Source organism: Gymnogyps californianus, chromosome 15 (assembly GCF_018139145.2).
Source record: "Gymnogyps californianus isolate 813 chromosome 15, ASM1813914v2, whole genome shotgun sequence".
Taxonomy (NCBI): Eukaryota; Metazoa; Chordata; class Aves; order Accipitriformes; family Cathartidae; genus Gymnogyps; species Gymnogyps californianus.
The window spans coordinates 7151358-7174882 of record NC_059485.1 but is presented as its reverse complement, the minus strand read 5'-3'; the positions used below and the strand labels follow the sequence as shown (position 1 = coordinate 7174882).

Sequence of the window (23525 nt, the reverse complement as noted above, 5' to 3'; positions counted from 1 at the left end):
CCCTCTGCATTTTTATCTTTACTCCGTTCCAGGATTTTAGTTGCCCCTTCTATTACATATTCAGTCCACCTGTCGCAGGGGTAACGAAAAGCAGATCCACTCAGTAAAGGTGGGCTCAGATGCTGGGTTTTAATGAATCATGTCAGTGATACTTGGCCTTGACTAATCGGTAGCTTCTGTGGGAAAACAACTGAATTAATATTCATCCCGGTGCCAGATTTTAAAGACCGTTTGTGCCAAGCGCTGTGGATTATTGGCAACAAGGCACTGTTTTTCTCCCTCAGACATGTCAGCGTACAAAGCAATAAAAGTCACAAAGGAAAAAAAATGTTGCATTTTAGAGATTCTTTCTTTCTACAAAGCTAGCCATTATCTTGACTCTCTCTGAAGCCAGGAAACGTCCACTGAGTCAACATAAAAGTGACTCTATAATGGGTTATTCATCAACTGTTCATATTTGTGACTGACCTGACAGCGCTCATCTCCTGGAAGCAGACAGTGCAGAGCGCTACCACCTACAGCAGGGGCAGGGTTGAATGTACGGGAGAGAAAACAAGAAAACAGTGCTGAACCTCCCTCACCCTGCCCACAAAATCCTTTCTGGTGAAAATAGTTTTTAGCTGTTAATGTTGTTTTACGGCCCAATTACTCCTACCACCATCTGCTTCTTTGTGAAAACATTCTGTAGATGCTGAAGTAACCAGACCAAGCAAAAGGCTGAGACAGACATCGTCATTAAAGTCTCATAACTAATGCTGTGACCAGGGCTGGCTGAGCAGCTGTGGCCAGCTAGGGCAACAGCTTCTGAGCAAGAAATAAAACTTGGAGCAAACTGGGGGAAGGAGAGAAGAGAGTTTATCACAGAGATCAGGAAAATCCCCCATGGAAAGCTCTCTTTAAGTCCTTTCAGTTGATGAATCTTGTGTATTCAAAGGACCAAATTGTGAAATTCAGAAGAAAAAAACTGATGTGCTCAAAGTTGCCTCTTCCTGGAGCACACTGCAGAGAGCCTTGCACGCTCCACAAAATCCACGCTACACAGCTAATGAATGAGCCCTAAGGGGTATATTCTTTCAGCAAATCTGCAGTCATCTCAACAGTATCTTTGCAGAGGGGGGACAAAAGCCATCCCATTAAGGGACAGCTTTAACATGATCCAGAGAAAGGGAGGAACTCCAGCAAGGATTAGGAAATCCTCCATTCCTCTTCCAACAGGTTGGACACCACTATATTTCAGGTCTTGTTGATACTGCAGTATTTTTGCTTAAAGAGACAGAAGCACTTCTCAGGACGGAGCTCCCAGCCCCTGAGACAGCAGATGCCTTTAATTTCAGTTTAGATTTAACGTGCCTCGGGCCATAAAGTTCTTGGTCACATTGACTAAGTGCTTTGAATCAGGACTTGTGAGCTTGGTCTTCAGTGTCAGAAGAGCTTATAAGGATCCTGAGAACCTCCTGAAAACCTTGAGGGGTAAACAGCCTGTGCTGGTCTCCTTACACGGAGAGGTGTTTTGTTACCGCTGCTTTTGCAGACTTTCACGGTAGGAAGACACTACTGGACAAGACTAAAGAAAGAAGAGTCAAAGCATCAACCATACCTTAAAGCAAGTATTAGCTAAGTAAAAAGTCACAGGCTGTTTTGAACACAGAGAAAATCTAGCGCTCTGATTTTTATGAAAATTCAAACGGAGCATGTATATATTAAGAATGAAACTGCCAATTACTAACTTCGAGTTTTACTCCTCTGCACACCAAACGATCTCCCAGTTTTCCACGTATCCTATAGTGGTAAGAGGCCAGGGTGTGTCTGTATTTCCAGCATAAACTTCAATTTTATGGGTTTACAAATCAGATGTTTTAAATTACAGCTGAATGAGACTGAAGACTCCTACACAAGTTGTCATGTCAAAAGTGAACTGCGGAAACATTCATACACTTTTTTTTGCGCTGGGTATAGCATGTGCAAAAGAGAGGTTATGAAAACTACTTTTAAGCCTTTGAGAATAGTACGGCTACACTGCATCCTCCCGGTGGTTTTGCTTCAAGACCTAAGTTTACCAATGTCCCAGCGACACAGAGTACCAGAGCAAGTCCTGCATGTATCTCATGATGCTGGCATAAGCAATGTCCTGGAAGACCACTAGCATATCACTTCTCAGCTGCCATTTTAGCCCTTTGGGACTGTTGATAGCATCATTCCTGGGATGGCTTTTATGTTACAGCTAAGGATCAGCAGTTCTAGGGCTACTGTCCAAGAGAAGACAAATCCTTTGAACTATGTAGCCAAAGACACTGCAAATATTCCTTTAGCCAGTAACTAATCCTGGATTTTTATTATTTGCCAACCTTTGATTTATGAAAGACTTTTATACAAAAACAAGGGAAGAAATAAACAAATTTCAGTCAGCAATACAAAGTGCAAGTGACTTCCACATAACCTGCAGCAGAAAATAATACCCATCATTTTTGGGTGGTAAAATTTAACATGAAGGAAAAAGGATGGTCAGTCGATGTGTTAGCCTGGGATGCTGGCCATAGGGCTAACACTGCTTCTCTGCCTTAGACCTTCTGCAAGCATGAAGGTCCAGACCTTCAAGATGCCTGATGCCTGTTGATTGTTTTCAGCAGGAATGAAGAACTATCTTAATTCTTGTGCCTGGGCTTCAGACCGCACCATGCAACGCAGAGGTTGCTTCACACACCTCATCACACAGCTGTAGTGAGTATAAACCCCGTGAAGTTCATGAGATGTTCATATAAGACAGATAAGCAGCTAAGATGAAATGAGCTGGTTAAAAGGTTACATATATTATATACCACAGTTATTATGACTCTTAAAATTATTTGGTCATACTACATGGATGTGCCAATCCAGGTGAGAATTTTTTTCCATAACAAACTATTGGCTGTGTACATTGCTTTTACGCTGTTTTCCTACCCATCAGACTTATTTTTAAGACGGTTCTTTTTCATAATATCAAAGCTAGCTGATCTTAATGGTCTTGCAGAAGGATGATGCAAGAGGACTTAATTCTGATTGTGGACTCAAGACTGAGTCATGACTGGGTTTGACAGTATTTTTTTAACTGTACATTTTTAAACTATTATACATTATTCTCCAGTCTCTGGGTTCATAGCAACTCACAGAATTTACATACAGTTGTCCTGGTTTCTGCCACAAACGGGGAACAAAATCTGCAAAGTTCTAAAATAGACTAGAAATATTGGCTAATCTGAAGTTTCACAAAATTGTTAAGAAAATGCTCCATCGTACATCACTTCTGAGGTTTCAGATTTTGCAGAATTTACTGTAGGTGACTGCATTGCGGTGATTATTAGTGGGGCCGGAGGAACAGTTGGAAGGAAGGGCCAAAAGCTGCAGTCACTGACAGGTCCTCCATGGCTGGTGAGAAGAAGAAAGGGAACAGCCAGTTGCTTCCTATGAAACACTGTCCCTTTCTGACAGAGGAGAGATAAGGATATGCTCAAGATTGCATGTATATGGATATTGCATGTATATGCAGCCTGATCCACTGCCCACAGAAGTCAAAGTTAAACTGAGTTTAACAAGAGTGGGACTAAGCTGACGTTTTTAGTCCCTTTGACTCAGCAAAATACTTCACCTCTACCCCTAGTCAGGATGGGACCCAATCACACACCTAACTTTCAATCCTTGACGTCAGCCGGGCATTAAAAATGCCATCCTGAACAGAGATGAACTTTGAAGCAGGGCCGATGGAAACGCTATTACTCCAGCACAACTAGGTGATATCAAGAAAATTGAATGTACCTTTCCTGTAAGAGCTCTATGGGAAACAATGCCTCTGCAGTTAAAAACAAGCAAAGTACAGAGCCCTCAGTCACTGCTGGCTCTGTTTATTCGGTACATTTTGTTTATTAGGTATATTAGGAGTTGCTGTAGACTGCCTTTGACAAACATTTTTGGTATCAACAAAATCCCGGTAACACTAAGCAGTTCGGATTGTAGCCTTTGAAACTCCTTTTCTAGACAACATTCATCTTCCTAATTAATAATTAATCTCACTGTGTTTTTAAAGAGATTATCAGGTGTGATAGCAGAGTGTGCCTAAGGCAGTGACTTCATTAACCATACGGAAGAAGTTTACTTTGTAGTTCTCCTGTCTGTCGCAGGGGTAGGTGCCAAAGGGGTCTCTCTTAGGTTAGAAAGTCAAAGAGCAACAATTTAGAGCAGGAAACAATTGGGCTATTATTTTTCTTTTTTCTTTTGCTTCTTAAGGAGCTTTTAAATCATAAATCTTCAGATGCTTGTTGTGCAATTTAAGTCTCAAGTCGACTTTTCCTACAAAAAGGCCCAATTCTGTGAAGAACGGAGCGCCCTTCCGAGTTAGACCGAGGACCTTCCTCTGTCGGTACACATTACCATGGTAGGAAGATTTTACAAACACAGTTCCACCTAACAAGGCTTTGAACTGCATTTCTGCAGAGACGCTCCATAGCGTGCCAAGAGTGTCAGCGGGGCTGGAAACACTGATTTCACCTACAGGACAGTATCTCAAGTACTCTCTCAGCAAGAACTCGCAGCGGATCCTGCCCAGACCAGAGCCAGTTTGTGGCCCTGACTTGAAATGTCAACAGCAGCATGAAATCTAGCAGCCCCCCAAGGATTACAAGACTGTTTTCAATGTGATCAGCCAAGAATAGTGCTGGCCAAATAATCATTACCAATTAATTTGATTAATTTCTGTCAATGAGGCAGCTCTATGCATTAATTCTGGAAGGATTTCTGTACTATCAATGACATTTTTTCTCTTACTTGTCAATTTTGCTATTCCCATTGCCTGGTTTCAGTACTGGCGGATACTTTATGCCTTTTCCCATTAAGCTTTTGCTCACCTTTATGAAGTGTCATTAGGATTATTCCCACTGATGGGGAAACAGGGAGGATAATGTTCTGCCCACAGACTGGACTGATAATACAGACGAGACTGAAAATCAGATGCCCTGACTCTGCCTCCTCTAACCAGCAGGATAATAACGAAGAACACAAATCCTCAGCTTTTTTGAAGTGCTTTTCACAAAGGAGTTGCAGAAGAGGGTGCAACTACCCCCTGTAACTTAGCACTAATCTGCAATTAAATATACTAGGTTTCAAAGTTAAAAACAAAAATCTAATGTGAAACTACTGGATACAATGGGTCCATTTCTCCTTGAATTTTCCCCTGTGAATTATCTTCTATTTTTAGATCTTTTATTTTTAGGCTGCTGCATGCTATTGCTGGGCAGCTCGACCAACGATTAATTGGAAACGTTTTACTTCTCATGCAGTTTTATTTCTTTGCTTTCTGCACCACTTAATCCAAACTGTCCTTCGAGGAGATGACAGGCTATGGAGAGCACATTTAAAGGACAGTTACAAGCTGTGCTCTTCGGGCGCAGTGTGGCACTATTATAAACCTTTTGCTGTTCTCTCCTCCTACACCTGCGCACGTTTGTGTCTGTGCACGCATTTTTCTTAAGCCATGTCAAACTTTATGGAGTATTAGGGCCATATGGCAGCAGTTCAGCAAGCTCTCAGTATGCAGCTGAGATTAAAAGACTCCCTGAGCACAGTCAGTGGAGTCCCGTGGCAATATCCGTGTACTGTGTACGGTGCTCGGTCATGACAAGTAGATCCAAATGATCTGACATGGGGAGGGGTGGGAGCTGGAAAACCCAGCAGGGCACTTCACGGCTGCAGGTTCCTGCATTTTTGGCAGCTGCGTTATGGACTTCGAGGTACTGTGCCACCCAGCCAAGTTCGAAGCTGAACTTAAGAGAGTAGTACATGATCATAACCGCTATTTTTAATACTATTGTCACTACCTTTCTCAGTAACCTAGACAACAGCAAAACCCTCATTTCTTTCCAGTTTCAGAGCGCTACTACACTAGTTTGAACTACTGTTTGAGCTGAAGTCAGTGGCAAAGCACGAGTCAGGAATAAAATCAGCCCCCGTTCAACTGGCATTTCATTTAAAGGGACTTAACATTTGCTGGGATATTTAACTCCACAAAGTTCACATGCCTTTGCAAGCTACCACTTTAAAATGCTAGCTAAAAATATTTGCGTTATCTGAAGTCAGATGAATAAATCCTCCCTTCTGCTGGGTACACAGTGTGGCAGTGTACAATACAACTGCAAATTTATTTGTTAGAAACTGTACATCTGTTATGATTTACGCTTGCCAAAATATAATTCTTTATGGCAACAATTGTTTCATGGTGCTTAAAGTTTTTCACCTCTGTGCCAGGAATCTCATATGGGATAATTCCATGACCTTGGAATCCAGCAGATACATTCCACATCTGTCTGGTCTGGGAAAGCCCGAGTTTGTTGTGTGAAAACCATAGTGGGAAAATAAGACCTGGAAATATCTGAAAATACAGAAACTGCAGGGCTGCTTCGTTTTCTTTTTTTTAATTGCCAGTTTCAAGTGCAGTAAATCAATCTCACAGAAGCGGTAACCTTGCTTTTGTAAGCAGACATTCACTTCTGATCCTATCTTCAAATTAAGGAATATGGTATAAACATTAAAATAATTCTATCTCTGGAAAAAATCCCAGCCTTTAAATATTAAAACTAAATCGTGTTGAAGGCTGCTTGCGATTTAAATGGAAAACCACCCAACCTACTGCAAGTAAACATCTTACTGGTGCCTGTGAAGACTTAGGATGGCAGAAAAACTGTAGCTGTCCTGCAATCTCAGGGTAATACTGTTCTCATTAGACTTTTTAACAAAAAATAAACCATAAACAGCTTTGTGAGCAGTGAACTTAAAAAGCTCTGGTTTCCTGTGACTCTTCCCTGTGCACATTTTCTGTTATTCTAATAATTTGGCTGAGCTCCTGCTGCAGCCTTGCTCTCCATGGGGCACTGCAGCATTTTCATGCATACAGCCTGCACCTCAAATAACCTGCACCCTACTATGATCTATGCAACGCTGGAGATAAGCTGGTGGACAGAAAGCCATGAAAAAAAGGTTATACTAAGAAAAATGGAGAAAAGGTGAATGTGCTTGCTTGACAGAAGGGGGAGACTAAATATTCTTGTCCATACTAATCAGGATGATATTCTTGGTTTAAAGCCAGAATTGCTGTTCTGATCATCACCGAGGCTGGAAATCTCCCTTTCAAAGGGTTTAACGGTTGCTCTTCAGTCTGCAAATCCTGAAGGTGCCAATTCACTTATAGGCTATGTCCTTCTGCAGGACCAATATACTTAAAAGATGGTATCCCAAAGGGATGTCACAGGGAAGGCAGCATTGCAGGCTAACCAGAAATGAACAATTGATTTATGAAGTTCATACAAAACTGTGCTAACAACTTAAAACCCATGTGTGAGTCCTGGGTGTCTTAGAAAAGTTTTTATGACAGGAGTCACAAGATGCCACTTGGAACCAGTATCTGTGATACTGGTGCACCAAAGCTTTGTAAATTGGTAAGTGATTTATCTAAAGCATGCCATGAATGACCATGGTTTATAATAAATGAGTACCTTGCACAAAAATTGTGTGGCAAAGTTTAGCTTTGTACTACTAGACATACTGTGCTCCAAAGGAGACTGCATTCTGGTGATATATGAAATGGTTTCTGCATGTATAGCAGCCAAACAAATTGGCTGCATTTCTAGTGTTTTGGATTATAAGGCCACAAACATCAAAAAACATATGAAAGAAGCTAATGACTTTTCAACATATTGTGACAACAAACCAGCCAAAACTACTTTCAACCAGTTTGTAGAATAATGTGTTCCTGGCGGCTCGCATCAGCTCTCCTGCAGGAAAGTTTAACATCAAAGATGTAAACTCCTGTGAAATCAAGTTTAAAATACAAAGCTTAAACTACGTGTGAGCAGGCAGAAATACTACTGCAGCACAAGAAATAGTTGATACTGGATGTTCATTCTTTAATGTAGAAAAATATAGGCAATTTCCAAAGTGAGAAACTATGTTAGATTTATAGTGGAAGGGTGAGGTGAGCAGATACTTTATGATAATGCAGTATGCAGTGTTAATACTTTTCTACCCATTCAAGTCTTAACAGCTGTTCCATCAAGAGGGGGAAAATAAAGGTCCTTGGTAATTCTTAAGCAAGCTGCCAATTTTCCACATGGGATTCGATGGCTAAGAAAATTAGGTTTTCCTAGTCTCATGCTCCTGCAAGGAATAACAGCACACTTAGTAACACTAGTAGAAATAAAAATTCCATATTTCTGAAAAAAAGTTCTATTTCCTAAATTTTTCTTAGATACTAAATATCTTGTTAACAAACCAAAATTCCCTATCTAATATCTAGTCTCTTTTATTCTGACACTACTGTTCTGAAGGGGCACTGCTCATCACATATTTAAAGTTCCTTAAGTGTCTAACTGTATTTGCAGTTATTTGCACTGACAATTTCATGAGCATCAGAAGAGAAACTATGTTCATAAATCAAATACATATTTCCAACACTCAAGAGGAAAGAAGAATGGAATTTTAAGTGTCAGATATTGATTATGAACCAAATTCTGGCTGCCTTGGATAGAGGCACCTATCCAAAAATCCACAGATAAGGAGCAAGCAAAGAAAAACCTGTTGGCCTCTAAACCATCTGTAGTGGTTTAGTGCGGAATGAGTGCTGTACAAGCCCTTTATCACCTGAGCGGGGCAGGGTCTCTTTCCTCCTAAATCACATCACAACACAGCAGCCTGATGGAGCCAGAGATGTATTCTGTGTACATACAACTGGATCCCAAGACAACACAATGATACCAGCTTCCTTACATCCATCTGACCCACCTTCTCCCACAGTGAGGGATTCAGATTACCTCCCAGCTCCTGTGCCACCACTGCCTCGTTGCTGGTCATGTAACATCTGGCCTGGCATGTGCACTTGAACTGTCACCACAGAGCCATATGTTGGTAATTCCCAGTCTATATATTTGTGTATGAACACTCACAGCTGGTACTGAAAAGCTCCTACTTCAATACATAGACAATCATATCCTAATACTGTCTTGTTATTCTTAGTCTGAGTCTCTCTAATACCTTTTTATAACTTGTTATATCACAGCGCTGAGGTATTTGTATGAGATACCAAGGATCCAAATATTTATGTCAGAGAGGGAGGAAAAACCCCGTCAGCATCTGTTTGCAGAAGTGAGATGGTGGAACTGAAGTGTCAGATAATCTCCCAAAAAGATGTCAGCATTTTCAGCTGCCTGACAGATCTGTCTGCCTGTGTGAGAGTAAACAAGAAAATGGCTCAGCCATTTGGACTGAGTTTAAGGCAAAACAAAGAACAAATTATCCATTTTCAGATCAGGTCGTCTGCTCCAGTTTACAGATGTTTGTTTGTGATTTCCCCTGTAAGTCCCTTTCGGAACAATGATCAATGCACTGTGTGGCTGGCCAGCCTGGCTGAAGTATTGGCAATTTGGAACAAGAAAAATCTCATGTAGAAAACAAACCTTCAAACAGTAAAGACACTAGACACACCTCAAAATTCCTCTGAGTCTTCAATTTACTGGAAATTAGGGATCGTCCCACTTAAGACATTTCCATGGAACTGGTGTCTGAATTCATTTGAATTTTGAGTAATTCTCCTGGTTTGAGTGGAGTTAGTTCAGATTTATGCTGAAGTAAGAGATTAAACTGAACCCAAATGTCTTTTAATACAAAGTCTTGATCCTTACCAGGAAATGACAGAACTCATCAGGATGCCAATCTTACCTCTGTAATAATGAAGAAGTCATCACCGGGCTCTCCCTGCACAACAATTTTTTCTCCATCTTCAAACTGAACAGGTTCCAGTGCATCAGCCACTGTCAGCCGCTCCCATTTGTCCAGGGACTCTAAAATATTGAAGATCATAAAGGTTTATTATAAAAAGACTCTAACTTTGGCTGAAGATTCGTATCTAAACTGACAGCTCTGCTATGCCTGGTTCTGTTGTAAAAGAAACATTTCTCTCACCCAGGCACTTTGCACGAACCTCCAGTTGGGAAACATGAATGTATTTATTCATTGTGTCTTAGACTTTAGTAATCACCCAGATAATAATCGTAAAAGTTGGACAGGAAAAGTTGGCTCCGGTTCCCTACGCCTGCGATCTGATCTGCGCTGCCCTGATGCTGCAGCGGATTGGAGCAGCCTAGGAGCTGTTTGGAGATACCAGTGATATGGGAGCGCTGGGATTCTCTTACCACATCCCACACCAGATGTCAGAACAAGTCCTACTGTTTTTTCGTCAGAGTTGCTCTCAGCCGGTTACTGATGGCCTGCTAGATAAGCGATGAAACAGTGCCAATCTAAAAGATGACTCTTACCCTGTGGGTGAGACCACGCACCACTGAGGCCAACGGCAAGACCCTGGTAGCACGGGTGGCAGTGAGACCAGAGGCTCAGTATGGATGTTTGAAGTGGCACCTCTGTTTCATTTGCCAGCAGGATGGTTTACAAAGTGTTTTTCTTTTCGTTCCCCCACTTAGAGAGAAAAGTTCTAAAACTTAAAAGTAAACTTCAATAAGAAAAAATTACCGGTCTGTTTTATGAGCAATGGAGCCAATACAGCCTGCTTCCTGTGGCTTGGTGTCCTTATCACCCACCTGCAGCTGCCACAAATCCCCTGTGATACCTACACGGCAAAAGACAGCCTGCACAGCAGCTCATCCAGGGCTGCTCGCTGCCTTCCTCCTCCTGCCTTTGCTAAGGGATGAATTTTACCTCTCCTGCCCTCAGGGAGAGGAGGGGTGCCAACCTGTGTCTCTCTCCTCTACCCATTTGCATGAGAATTCAAGACAATGAATTGTACTTGAACTTCCCTACTTTTACTAGATTTGACTGAAAGAAGTGACAGGTTTAAAATTTATTTAAAAAAACAGATAATACAATGATACAACCTTCACTGCCTCAAAAAGCTGGGCTAAAATTCATGTACTAGAGCTCTGCTGATTCTTACTTATTATGAATTATTGAACTAATATAGGTCAAGACATGGCTTCTGATACCAGGATTAGATCTGGGCTGTTCTCTCAGCTCTGGTTTCCCCACTTTGTTCAAAATATTGCTTACAAGTATTGTGTGAGGGTGAAAGAGTTGTTCTTTAAAAGTTAAAAAGCCTTTTGGCTGAGCTCAGAAGCGCACACTGAGTCTGGTAACAAAATCAGATCAAAGTGATCAATGTACCAAAGGTAAGTTTTGCGTTGCCTGACACACATATGTCTTCATGTTTTTATGCCACTTTCTGTTGCTGTTTGGGAAATTATTATTTCTAATATTTTCCCCACCTATAATCACTAATGCACTTTCCTGGTGTATTTGTGACCTTTGCTGCAGAAGCATTAATATCAAAGACCAAGCCCATATTGTCAATGCAACATTCAAAAAGTGCTCTGTTTGACTAAAAATAAGCATAAAACTCTTTCATGCAGACTAGAGTAGGCTTTTTCATTTTTTTTTTTTTTAAAAGAACTTGGTAATTAACAATGAAAAGAAAGAGTCTCTTGAAACTTCTTCAGTTGGCTTTATGAAAAATTCAAAGCTAATTCTAGCTCTAGTCACGAAGTGTCTCTCTTTTGTCTAAGGGAATTGTACCACTCCAAATACATTGGTTAATGATTCTTGCAAACAGAGCATTATATAGAATATTGTACATGATAAAACTCCTAAAGTTTTAGTTGCAGAGTTAAAGTCAAGCACCAAATAAAGTAGACCATATGCAATTTTTTGCAATTTCTAAATTGTACCTATCAATTCATGGCTTTACATTTAATTAAACTCCAGAAGAAAGATTTAAAACAATTCGTTTTCTCATATCTTGTTTGATACACTATAAGCAGCTACTGATAACCTAAAAAATCCTTAGATTATTTAAAAAATATGACTCTTACAATTATATGGCTAGTTACAGACACTAGACAGGCCTTGAAAAAATACATATAAGAAGCAGGTAGAGGTTTTTCCACCAAGAAATCACCGAGTTCTGACCACATTAAGGCATGAAGTGAAGTTGACTTCTCAGTGCCATGTTCAGATTTCCAAAATACCTTTCTGTTTCCCAGGTGTCATCTACTTTTTAGACATGCAAAATAGGTCCTTACACATTTCGCCTAAATTCTCCATGTTCCTGAAATGATGCGTTATTTTGTCCACTGCTTTTCTGTCCTTAAAAAAGGTTCAAATCTTGAAGTCCTTCCTCTTTTTTTACTGAGATTCAGAAGCCGTACTACAAACTAGGATATAATTACCTTGCAAACTGCATGTTTAAGGAAGCACATCTTTGAATAACCTTTCTACTCTGAAATTGTTTTGAGATGTCTCATTGTTGTAATTGCTCCTCATTACTGCAGGTGCAGAGAACCTTTTTTCTTTAAATACTCATTGTAATTTGGTATAATTTGTGCTCTTAATTTAGGAAGATTTAAATTAAGCATAAAAGAAGGCATTTAAATGATGAAAACTTCATTAATAAGTGAGCAACACACTTGGCCTTACTTTAAGCATACAAATATAATTGAAAATTTCATGTATAGCACCTCTCAGAAGTTCAAGTATATTTTCACTAAGACACTCTCATATTTCAGGTACCTAAGCTCGAATGGTAGATGAATACCGTAAACAAGAAACGGAAATTGTTTAAGTAGAAATATAAATACTTTAATTATATAGCAAATTAGTCCTGAACTGTTTTTTTCAAAATAGCCCCAGCAGAAACATGATGTTTCTCCTACAGAATCAACATTTCATTGTACTCTCTAACACTGTCCTCCTTATTAGAAGCTTTTGTTCTCCTAATGGTGATTGATTGGTCAGGCATTATGGGTTTGTTGTTTTTCCTACTGAAGGCCATCAAGAACATGTCCAGATTTTGTGGCTATCACATTAATCAAAGGGAAACAAAATCCAAGGACAAGAAGCTAAACAGATGTTTTAAGAATGTGAGACAGGGGCTGTAAAATACACAGAAGAAAAAAAATCAGTCCGTTTTGATTTGTAAGGCTAGTTTGTTTAGTGCACATAAATACAGTATTCTTGCAGGAAAAAGCTTCTCACCTGCCACCTGGAAGGATGGAAGGATGTAACTAGACTTTATGACAAATTCATATCTCTGCATTGCTTTCTCCTCTATCCATATGATCTTTACTGCAACAGCAGCTACCAAAAGGTTACCAGTGCATGCCTGCTCCCATATTTAAAGAAAGATCTGTCCTTCAAACACATGTTCAGTGCATATTAAAGAATGAGAAAAACAAGTCCTAAAAAGGGCCCTTTACACTTTCATTCCTTCGGAAACAACGCAACCATGAGACCTTCTGTTTGACCACCATTGCTTTCATCGTGCCATCAAAGACCAAAATTCATTCTGCCAACATGTATAACAGAGGAACTAACAGGCAAGTCCAAAGGGCAACTGACCCAAAATGGAGACCTTGCTCAGGAATTCTTCATACATCTTCCGCTTTCTCAGCGTGCTGCCCTGTTATTAAAGGAGAGAGAAAAAGGAGGCAGAACATTACACAAAGTATTTTTGTGATTTCTTCCTACAGCTGCTCTTTTTTTTCCCCTCCCCTTCCAAATCTTAAGCATAGCCAGTATAAACAGCCTAAGGCAAATGTTCCCCCATAAAATGTCTGGGCAAGTTGTATTGCTGATAAGCAAAGACAGAAGGAATCAAATTCAATCCTGGTGTAATTTCACTGACTTCACTGGTGTTACTAGACACCGCGGATGAATTGTATCCATTATTTACAGGCACTCATTTTAAAGCCAGAGCTTCATCAATTAACTGTTTAGCTAATTCGATATATATCTTGTTACCAATGAGGCCCTGCTAGAAGTGAATTTACAATTACAAAGTAGGATAAAACGTAAAATGTCCCCCTCATGGGTCCCATCATTTTAGGTTAAAACCTCTTTAATGCCAAAAGCATTTATCTGTAAGCCTGGTTTATATTCTGTATAGCGTTGTATGTATTGTTACTGCTGAGTAACCTATTCATATTATTATTTTAACAAGATTTAAGCGTTTTGGATCAGACAATCCATCAATGTATGTGCAGCCACCAGCACAGTCATTCCCACTCTACTAAGATTTTATTGTGTGATAAATTACTGAGAAACCTTCTGCTTACATAGTGTTTCATCACCATAGACAGAAACCAGGAGTAGCCATTCCAGCACGCATTTTTGAAGGAGATTCAGGTATGAATAAATACAATACAGTTTTACCAATACAAAAATAATTAATTCATCCTTAACTCCTTCGGCAGTGACACAAATGACTTGAAAACCTTCCCAGGTACCAAAGAGGAACTCCAGGGTCTTCCTTGGTACCGTGCAGTTTATTCCACACTGTTCTATGACAGCTCGCATCGTTTCTGCCTGGGTAGATTCCCTGTGGATATCGAAGGCTGCCTGGTGCCTGCTAGTCAAATCTACAAGGCAGGAGTACAGCACAAAGATGACACACTCATCTTCTGAAGACAGGGGAAATAAAGATGGCATCTACTTATAGGCTGGGCAGAAAAGACAGAAGCAAATGTCAGTGTCTGCCATAGAAAAAGCCACTTCTCTATTCCTCCTGCTCCAAGTGAGCACTGGTAAGTGCTTGAAGAAGAGGCAGAAAGTGGGGATAGAGAAAGGAAAAGGAGAAGAAACATTTTACCCTCCACTGTGAAAGCATTCAGAAGTGCTTTAGCTATGAAAATGGGAAAGGCTGGTGTACTCAAGTACAATGATATAACTAAGAATTAAACATTGTCCCTCTTCCTACACGTGCTGTGCAGGTGGGGCTTGATCCGATGACCACCAAAGCAACGTGAATCCTTCCACCAACATCAACAGGCTTTGGCTCCAGCTTCTGACCGCAGCACCAGCAGAAGCTGCCGGGCGCTCTCCTCTGGGGACAGCTCCCATTTGCGCCCCTCTCCTGGGGCCACCCCTGCTCCGAAACAGCCGCAGCACCGTCAGGAGCTGCCACTCTTCCCAGGCATCTCTGGATCAGCAGCAGCACCAGCTACCGAGGTCTCCCCCTCCACACTCCGTTCATAATTTCCAAGTCTGGTGATGACAGTTCGCCTCTCAGTGATAGCATCGGTAACCTTTGTCTGACCTCTCTGTCTGACAAACCTGGTTCTCAACTTCAGGGGCCCCCGAGAGCATTTGAAGTGCCAGAAAGAAAAAAAAAAAAGAACTTCAAACGGAGGAGGCTCTGCAAACCACGCCAGATCCTGACAGCTCGCTGTGAGACAAAGGATGGAAAACTGGACACTGCGCAGTTGTTGCTTTCCTCCCTGCAATCGAGTGGAAATGAGACCAGCAAAATTGACAGCTGTGGAAAACCAGATTGGTGGTTTAGTTTGATGGGCTGGGGCACCCAGGGACAGATGTGGAAAATGTTTTTTAAATGACTTGCGGACACAGATGAATTTTAAGAAGCAGTAATCAGTAGCCATAAGCGACGCCTGACCACAACTTCGAGTATTTAGAGACGCAGACAAGACCCAGGAAGGTAAGAATTGCAGGCATCCTGCCTGGCCCGGAGAGCAAGAGCCCGTCACTTCCTACAGGAAAACGGGTGTGTTATGTCTTGGCTAAACTAAGCCAGGGCAGCGGTACAGAATCCACCATGAAAACAAGTGCAAAAGCAAAACTGAAGTGGAAAGAACTAATTAAATGTGCTGTTATCATTTTTTGTATTGTGATAGTATCTAGAACCTCAGCGGGACTCCACTTAATGCATAGCTACACTGTCTTAAATATCCCATGTCTCAGAATGATACCACAAAGGTAAGGGAGAACAAGAGCCTAGGGAAGAACTAGTGGTTGAGGCTTAGGAGTCCTATTTCCCAGCACATGCACTGAAACCCAAGGTGACCCAACTCATGGCTCGTGACTCAACCTGCAGGATGGCTCCATCCAAGCCTCCATCTCTCCTGGAGGAGATAAAAAACAGCCCCCAGGGTGGCACGAGCCACCCAACAGCAGAGCTTCACCTAAGGGTGCCCAGGCAGGCACAGAAGCTTTCTCTGCATTTTCAGAGCACACGAGGCTGGGTCCCAATCAGCACAACCAGATCCCAATTTCTCTTCCAGAAAGGAGAAGCTTGGCTCACCCTCACGCACATTGTTTTCACTTGGGCATGTTTTCCTGCTCAAGCTTTCACAAGCAGAGTGAAGGGAAGAGATTTTGAGAGAACACTAATGTAAGCTAGAAACAACCCAGCAGTAGAAATCTTACAAACAACCAAAGCATGTGCTTATTTCCATTGGTATTAATCATCTTTTTCTCCCCATGAAACAGAGAGAGAACATGCCTACTTCCCAGCTTCCTTGATCAGTCTAATATTCCCCTCTCATCCCCTCCCACAGGCATAATGTCACTGCTGACTCCTGATGTCCTTTTTATATTTGTTTTATTTGGTATAGTTGCTTTACCCAAATTGTTGAGGCCACAGGCACGAACACCATCATAACCTCTTCTCCTACCCTTCAAGTCACTTCTGCAGAAGTGTCAACCAGTGCGCTCCCTGGGACATGCGCTAAGCCTGGTTTTATGCAGTATTTTCATGGATCTTCTAGAAGCAGCAACAGATCAGACAGTAACGATATCTGCAGACTAGGAGATACTATGAAAGCTTGCCAGAACAGGAAAATAACAAGAAAGGACGTGGAGACATTAGAAATGGGAGTAGAAAATAATAGAATGAGCTTCCGTTTGGAAAATACAGCTAAGAAATGCAAAGAAAAAAAATCCAAAGCACAGATGTTTGACGAACGGAAGAAGACTGGAAAGTTGTAAAGCTGAAAGAGATACACAGACAGTAGGTAAGACCCAGTTGCAACATTCGGACTGCAACAAGAACACAGCCAAGGCTATTTTGGTCTGTATACTCAAAGACATCATCCAGGAATTAAGTTGAGAGGCTCCATCTCCGTGGCTCAGATGTGGCAGCGCCTGGCATGCTACACTGTCTTGGTACCTCTTCTCCCGAAAAGTGCTCCCAAACGAAACACAGCCTGAAGAAATGCTAAAACACTTGGGGAGAGCCGCTAAGGAAGGAGCAAAACAAATTCAGCCTGTATATCTTAGCTCAACACTGGGATCATAGGTATGTCATGCTCATAGCTAGCATGCATTGTTGCAAGGGTTTTAAGTAGACAGTGATAATCATCTACAGATATATGACAGAAAGAGAGGGCAATTTAGTACAGCATAACTTGACATAACTCAAAGTAATAGGAGAAAATTAAGAAAATCTAATTTAAGATCAATATTAAAAAAGTTTTCCCAAGGTAGGAATTATTGTCTTGCAGAAAAGTTTCCCAAGGGAAGCAGTAGAAATCTTACTGCTTGAGCCAGATAAAAACAATAGTAAACGTACATGAATAATTCTGCACTGGCAGGGTTCTTGATGGCATGTTTTTAAAAGTCTTTATTAATTCTGCTTTTTCTAACCTATTAATATCTTATTTTAATAGTCGCTGCTTCTCCCTTTCCCCCCTTTCCTTTGTTCACTTTCTCGCCGGTTCTGAGCTGTCATGCACAAGCTCATCTTCTTAAAGACAGTGGTTCCCACTAACTACGAAGACTCGTTAATATTTTAAGCTGTAGTGCTCCTTCCTGAAACAGTCCCAAGGAGAAACGAGATCACTTGCATTTGCCAAATCCACCCAGAAAAGAGCTCAAAGCCAGTTTTAGCACCACTTAAAAATGTAGCAAGCCCTAGGCTTAGCTTTAGCAATACACAGGCTAGGAAAAATGAATGCCCCAGAGATTATAACAGGTCTTGTTGAATAGGACTGTTGCATCTCTTTTCCAACTGCTCCTTCTTCACTTTCCCTGTTTTCTTCCATTTTTTCTTCCCACTCCTCCAGTCCGGTCTCTGTCTTTCTTCCCCTCTGCTCGCCTCTTTGCTTTGTCCCTCCAGCACTCTTCATGTCTTCTTTCTCGCTTCATTTTTTCAGGTGGAGTTGATCAGGTCCTTCCTAGAAATCCCCACCTTCAGTAAGAAGCCAAACAAATGTTTACCAAAAGGCAAAGCATGGCTCAAGTTTCAAATAAAAAGAGTTATCCTGGCAGGAGGTGCCAGAATGGCCTTCTGGACTGCTCCAGCCCTGTTTAATCCCTGCACAAACCTGATATTGAATGATGCTTTGGGTGTACATTCTGACAGGAGCATGAAAGAAAGAGTCACCATACATACTGGCCATGAAAACAAAATAGCCCGCAAGATCCCAGTGCTAGACTGCACAGATGTCGGATGGATTGCAGGCTTTGGATTTGCTTTATGTTTTGGCCACCACGCAACCTACGTTTTATGGCAACACGAAGTCCTTCTGACTTTATTTTATCTGAGTAGAAAAAGGCACTTGTTAAAGAACTTGTTCCCAGGTTCAAAGCTGTGAAAAGATGGTAAAACAAAGCCAAAATAGCATAAATAAAATGAGGCATAGCATAGGAACTGACTAACCTTGATTTGTCATGACTTACATCCCAATATTACAACTCACTTTCTGTGAGCAAAGTTTGCCAAATAGGCAAAAAGTATTATATCCCATGCAACTCTGCTCTCAGAGCCAGGTATCTTGGACCCTGGGAAGTAAAGGATAGTTAAATTATCCTGAATCAAGCCTTCTTAAAGAAGAAATTACAAGAAATTAATACTTCAAATTTCCTCAGTCTGGGAACTGAATTGTCTGGGGGATCCATCTGATGTTGGGATACAGACATTTGCTTCTCTGGTATTTGTGGTATTTGCTATATTTAGAATACAAATATTGTACTACCCTGGGATGTTCCCCACTCCGCAATGCTCTTGAATCCCAATTGCAAAGAAAAGAGCAGCAACATTTCAGCAACTGAATTACATGAGAATCCTATGGCAAAAAATTCCTTTGCATCTCTCCCAGAAGAATGTAAGTAAATAAATATAGAATATATACGTGTGTGTGTGTGTGCTGGTGTGTGCACACACAGAGAACATATACCTAAAAATATTTACAACAGTGAAAAGTATGCAAGTCAGCACAGATAATTTTATGAAATAAATGGAACACACAGATGGACAGGTAATTTGTGAGTGTACTGAGGGGGGAACATGTTGAAGTGTTTTTTGTAATCCATCTAGTACAATGAATTTCATGGTATAATACCTTGTCAAGGACTGCAGTGAAAGCCAAGCAATTTCACTGCAAATCCTGACAAAAAGAACTATCTCAACATTTACAATCATCACAGCTGCTAAAACAAACTTGAATGTGACCTTCAAGCCATCAAGGTACCTAAGCTGAGACAATGAAATATAAAGAAATATATCTGTTTTAACAAACTTCCTTTGGGACAGGCTAAATAATAAATAGATGACAAGTGTAACTAAAAGCCAGCAGGAACTTTTTGCATCAGGCTTTGTCCATCCAAAAAAAAGGAAAACCCAAACTCCCAAACCTCCTGAGATGCATTTTATTCATACCATAAACCAGTCAGGATGAATGAGACACGTAAGTGGGGAAAATGGCACTAAGCAGAAACAAAAACTAGAAATTACTAAATGCAAAGCAAAGAACCAAAACAGAGCCTGCAAGGAGAAATGAGGTAGAGAGGCAAGTGTCTCATGACAGGATAAAATCTTTTTGGCAAGTGTGGATCCGAAGGCATGATTTGCAAACAAATATTTACAACTTGAATAAAATTTCAACACTAGACTGAGAAAACATGGGGCTGGTCATGGCCGGGAAGGAATGCAGACGAAAGAAAAAACTATCTCGGGTTATGGAGAGGCTTTATCTGACTACAGAAAAAAAACATATCTTTGGGAGAAAAAGGTTGTTGATCCCTTGGACAAAAGTATTTGCAAACAGAAAATAAAAAAGAAAAACCTGCTTGCTCTCAAGTTTTAAAACCATCTTAAATGATATATTTCAAAAGATATCCTAAACAATATTACCTCTTATTTAAAGGCAGAAGCATTTCTACATCCAAAATATCCAGCAACTTTCTAGAAACATAAGGTTAGAGGCTAAATGGCAGGAAACCATGTTTCTGGGACTTGAAAGGCAGCTACTACTACATCTTGAAACTGAGTACAGCAAAACCAGCCACATAATGGTGGAGTTAGCTTCAAGTATGAAATGCAGCCACTGAAACATGATGTAATTAATTCTTGGGCTGGAGGAAACGTGCGGAGAGCCACTGTAACCTGCCCTCACACGAATGTGCCCTCACACGAATGCACAAAGACAGGTGTCTCATTTCACCTACAGCAAAGAAATTATCCACGCTGCACCGACAAATAAAGGAAAAGATGACAGAATTCATGTGATCTGGATGGGTAAATTGCATTCACCGTGGACAACACTTAAAACTGGACATTTTCTATACCTGCAGCAATTAATTCACCATGCTACCTGAAATATTTCCTATCTAAGTATTGGGAATACCACAATTACACTGTCTGAGTATCTAATGCAATGCAACAGACCACCAATTTTTAATGGCCCTAACTGTAAAAAACCACAAGAAGAGAGAGAAGGAGAAAAAACACCTCCGTGTTAAGTTAAAGGTCTCATCAACTGCAGAAACTGAGCTTGCTAGGTAAGGTACAGCGGTCACTGGTTCAGAGAATATGTAAATTAATTTGAAAAGCACTTAGCACTACACTAGAATGAAACAGAAGTATATCCGTAATATTCAAGTTCTATGTATGGCTAAAGCTAGCATTGAAAACACAGTCTTTTCCACTTGGGGCTTTAAACCCTTTTAGTAAAATCCTGTCTCTGCATCAAATATTCATCTTCTGAAGGCTGCTGTCAGATGGTAATGGACACATGACCAAACCTGAAAGCTCACAGGGTTGGATGATGTTGGGTACCACTATTTTCATCAACGCTGAAACTGAAACTACCTCTAGGCTACAAGGCGTGTGAATCTGTCCCTTCAATTCTTTAGCAGCAAGGTTACAGGCAGCTGTAAAAAGCTATGCTTAAAAATCCAAGGAATATGTGGCTTGTCCTGACATTTATTTCCCTCCTACATTCCTTATACCTTGGATTCTTCCTTGCAGCATGTAGGTTCATCGCACCAGTTATCCCAGACACCCTTCCATTGCATCCATGTAGGACACGGGAAAAATAAGTTGAGTGTGCCTCTTAAATCTGTTAGGAAGTTCTCCTGCTCTATATTTTAGGAATATCTTGCAGAAAGGTCTCAGTTACTACTACCTGCTTCCTTGCACTGGGAAGCATTCAAAAACTATACATCCTGCTTATCCACAAGAGAGAAGACAGTACGCTTCTCATCATTATCCCTCTATTTTGTCTTGAAGCAATCAGGGTGAGTATTTTGGGATAGAGTAAATTTCCATCAGATGTACTCTCCTAGATGTCAGTGTGATGATCGTTTATGTGATAAACACTCAGCCCATGAAATACAGAGTGAAAAACAGCAACGCTTCATACAGACATCCAACAGTCATCACACAGTACAAAGATCACTCTGTTGCTTAAGAACTAATCATTTAAGTGTAAAATCTACCCAATTCTTTTGCTAATTTTTCTGTTACCCATGACATCCACTGGAAATATAGATGATCTCAAAATGCACACTCCTTTATTATTCTGAGAGCATAGTGTAATTTCCTTCAGATCAGAATGAAACAATGCAGCTTTTAGAGACAAGTCCTATTGAGAAAGAGGCTTTACATAGAGTTATGTCTGTTAATTATCAAAAAGAAAGGCATATTTTATGGAGAAGGAAGATATGCATATGGACATGAGAAACAAACTCATAAAAAAAAGTTATGACATTGCTAACGTTTCTTATCTGTCAAAGTTTCCATTATAAACTCACCACTCAAGAACCAACAGCAAATCCATAAGGTAGCACACACCTCAGGTGCCCAGAAGGTCTGTTGAGCTTTGCTGCAGAGATGAGGGAGTTTGAAAGGAGCAGAGCAATGAATCATTAGCAGGGACTCTGCAGCTGGCATCCTATGATACGTGTGGCTGCGTGCTGGCTAACAAAGATGGAGGGCACAGTCCAACCAAGACTTTTTTTTTTAGCGGAGCTGGATTTACCTTGTATTGCCTGCCTTGAAGAGGATAATACAAGTTCAGACAAAGACTTCATAGGCAAGGGGTAGTGCTGAAAGACATTTTAAGGTTCACGATACGGAGAGGATTTGCATAGCTTCAGTGGGTAACGGAGGCCTCCTGAGGTTTTCATTCACGTATAATAGTTATGCATAATGTTATTCAATTGCATTTCTGACTCAGCATCTTTCTGCTGAATCTTGTCCCCTTTTCCTTCAGTTCACTTAATTTAGTTACTCAATGTTATTGTTATGTCCTCTCTCTTTTATGTCGAAACACAGACTGCACAGCCTTCTATCATCAGTGTACTCTGAACACAGAATAGAAGTGCTGCCGCTACAAAAGGAAGTAAAAAATATCAGCTCCATAAACAAGCCCTTCTCCATAAACTTACCATTAAAATGCGTCTGTAGCTGTCTCTGTCGATGCCCCAGAGCTTGAGATCTGTCTTGGCCTTGACAGTGGCGGCCCGGGGTGTTCCATAGATCAATGCCAGTTCCCCGAAGCTGCCTCCTTCTCCGATGCTGGTGACCCACTCCCCGTTGACATAAACCTACCACAGCCCAAGACAAAATAAGAAGCAAAACCAGTTTGGGGACTTAGTTGCAGTTTTCCTCCTCCTGCCAGTTACCTAAAAAGCTATTAGTAACTTCCTTTCTAATCGTCAATGCTGGGGACACAGAAGGAAAACAAGAGCGTAACAGTTTCTGCAGTTGGTCCCCAAAGAGGGCAACAACCTGCTTTGTGGACAGAATTTCAAGTCATCTTGCTTCAGTACAATGACTGTATTTACTCTCTGAGTTTTCAGCTCCCATGGTTAACTGGCATCGTGTTTTCTCTCTTCTGTTCAAGGCTCAGACAGTCAACAAGCAGAACTGTCACAACTTTGGCTTTTTATTAACACTGTCAAACTTGAAAGGAAGGAGATTTGTTGATATGTGTAATGAGGTTTGCTGAAAAGCACCATGGCCGTGAAATGAAAAACAGTCAAAACAGGGAAATATCTTTTGAAAAGGAACATTTTTTTCTTCCCTAAGCCTAGTGCCTCTAACAACCATTTAAATATAATTATTGAGATCTCTTTCTCCCTTAGCGAAGACTACTAGTGCTTTGGACTTGAGAAGCTATATGCAGAATTACCCTTTGTCTTTAACATCAGCTCTACAGAACTTATGAAGCAGTATTTGACCCACAGCCTATTTAGAGAACATATCCTCTTGAAACACAGTATGGATCGATACCACTATCACAGTATTTTTCCTGGATGATGTCTAGTTGGAGAAGAGTTCCTACACTTGAGTGCTACGTAAAACCTTCACTGGAGAAAGGGGGACTCGTGCAGGTGCTTTCCACTGGGCTGCATCTTCCTCACTATTCCTGGACAATGCAGCTCATGAGACATAATAGTGTATTCAAAGACTGGTATGGATTGTGTAT

General features: G+C 40.8%; 1 protein-coding gene across 1 annotated transcript in view; it reads right to left on the bottom strand.

Annotated features, from left to right (window-relative positions):
• Nucleotides 1–23525, bottom strand: part of PRKAR1B (protein kinase cAMP-dependent type I regulatory subunit beta) — a 101279-nt gene that overhangs the window by 11456 nt on the left and 66298 nt on the right. Inside the window, exons 7-9 of the mRNA XM_050906039.1 lie at nucleotides 22483–22641; nucleotides 13417–13477; nucleotides 9733–9854 (exon numbers count right to left, since the gene is read on the bottom strand). Coding sequence (XP_050761996.1) covers nucleotides 9733–9854; nucleotides 13417–13477; nucleotides 22483–22641 — 342 coding nt within the window. The remainder of the gene's footprint in view (nucleotides 1–9732; nucleotides 9855–13416; nucleotides 13478–22482; nucleotides 22642–23525) is intronic.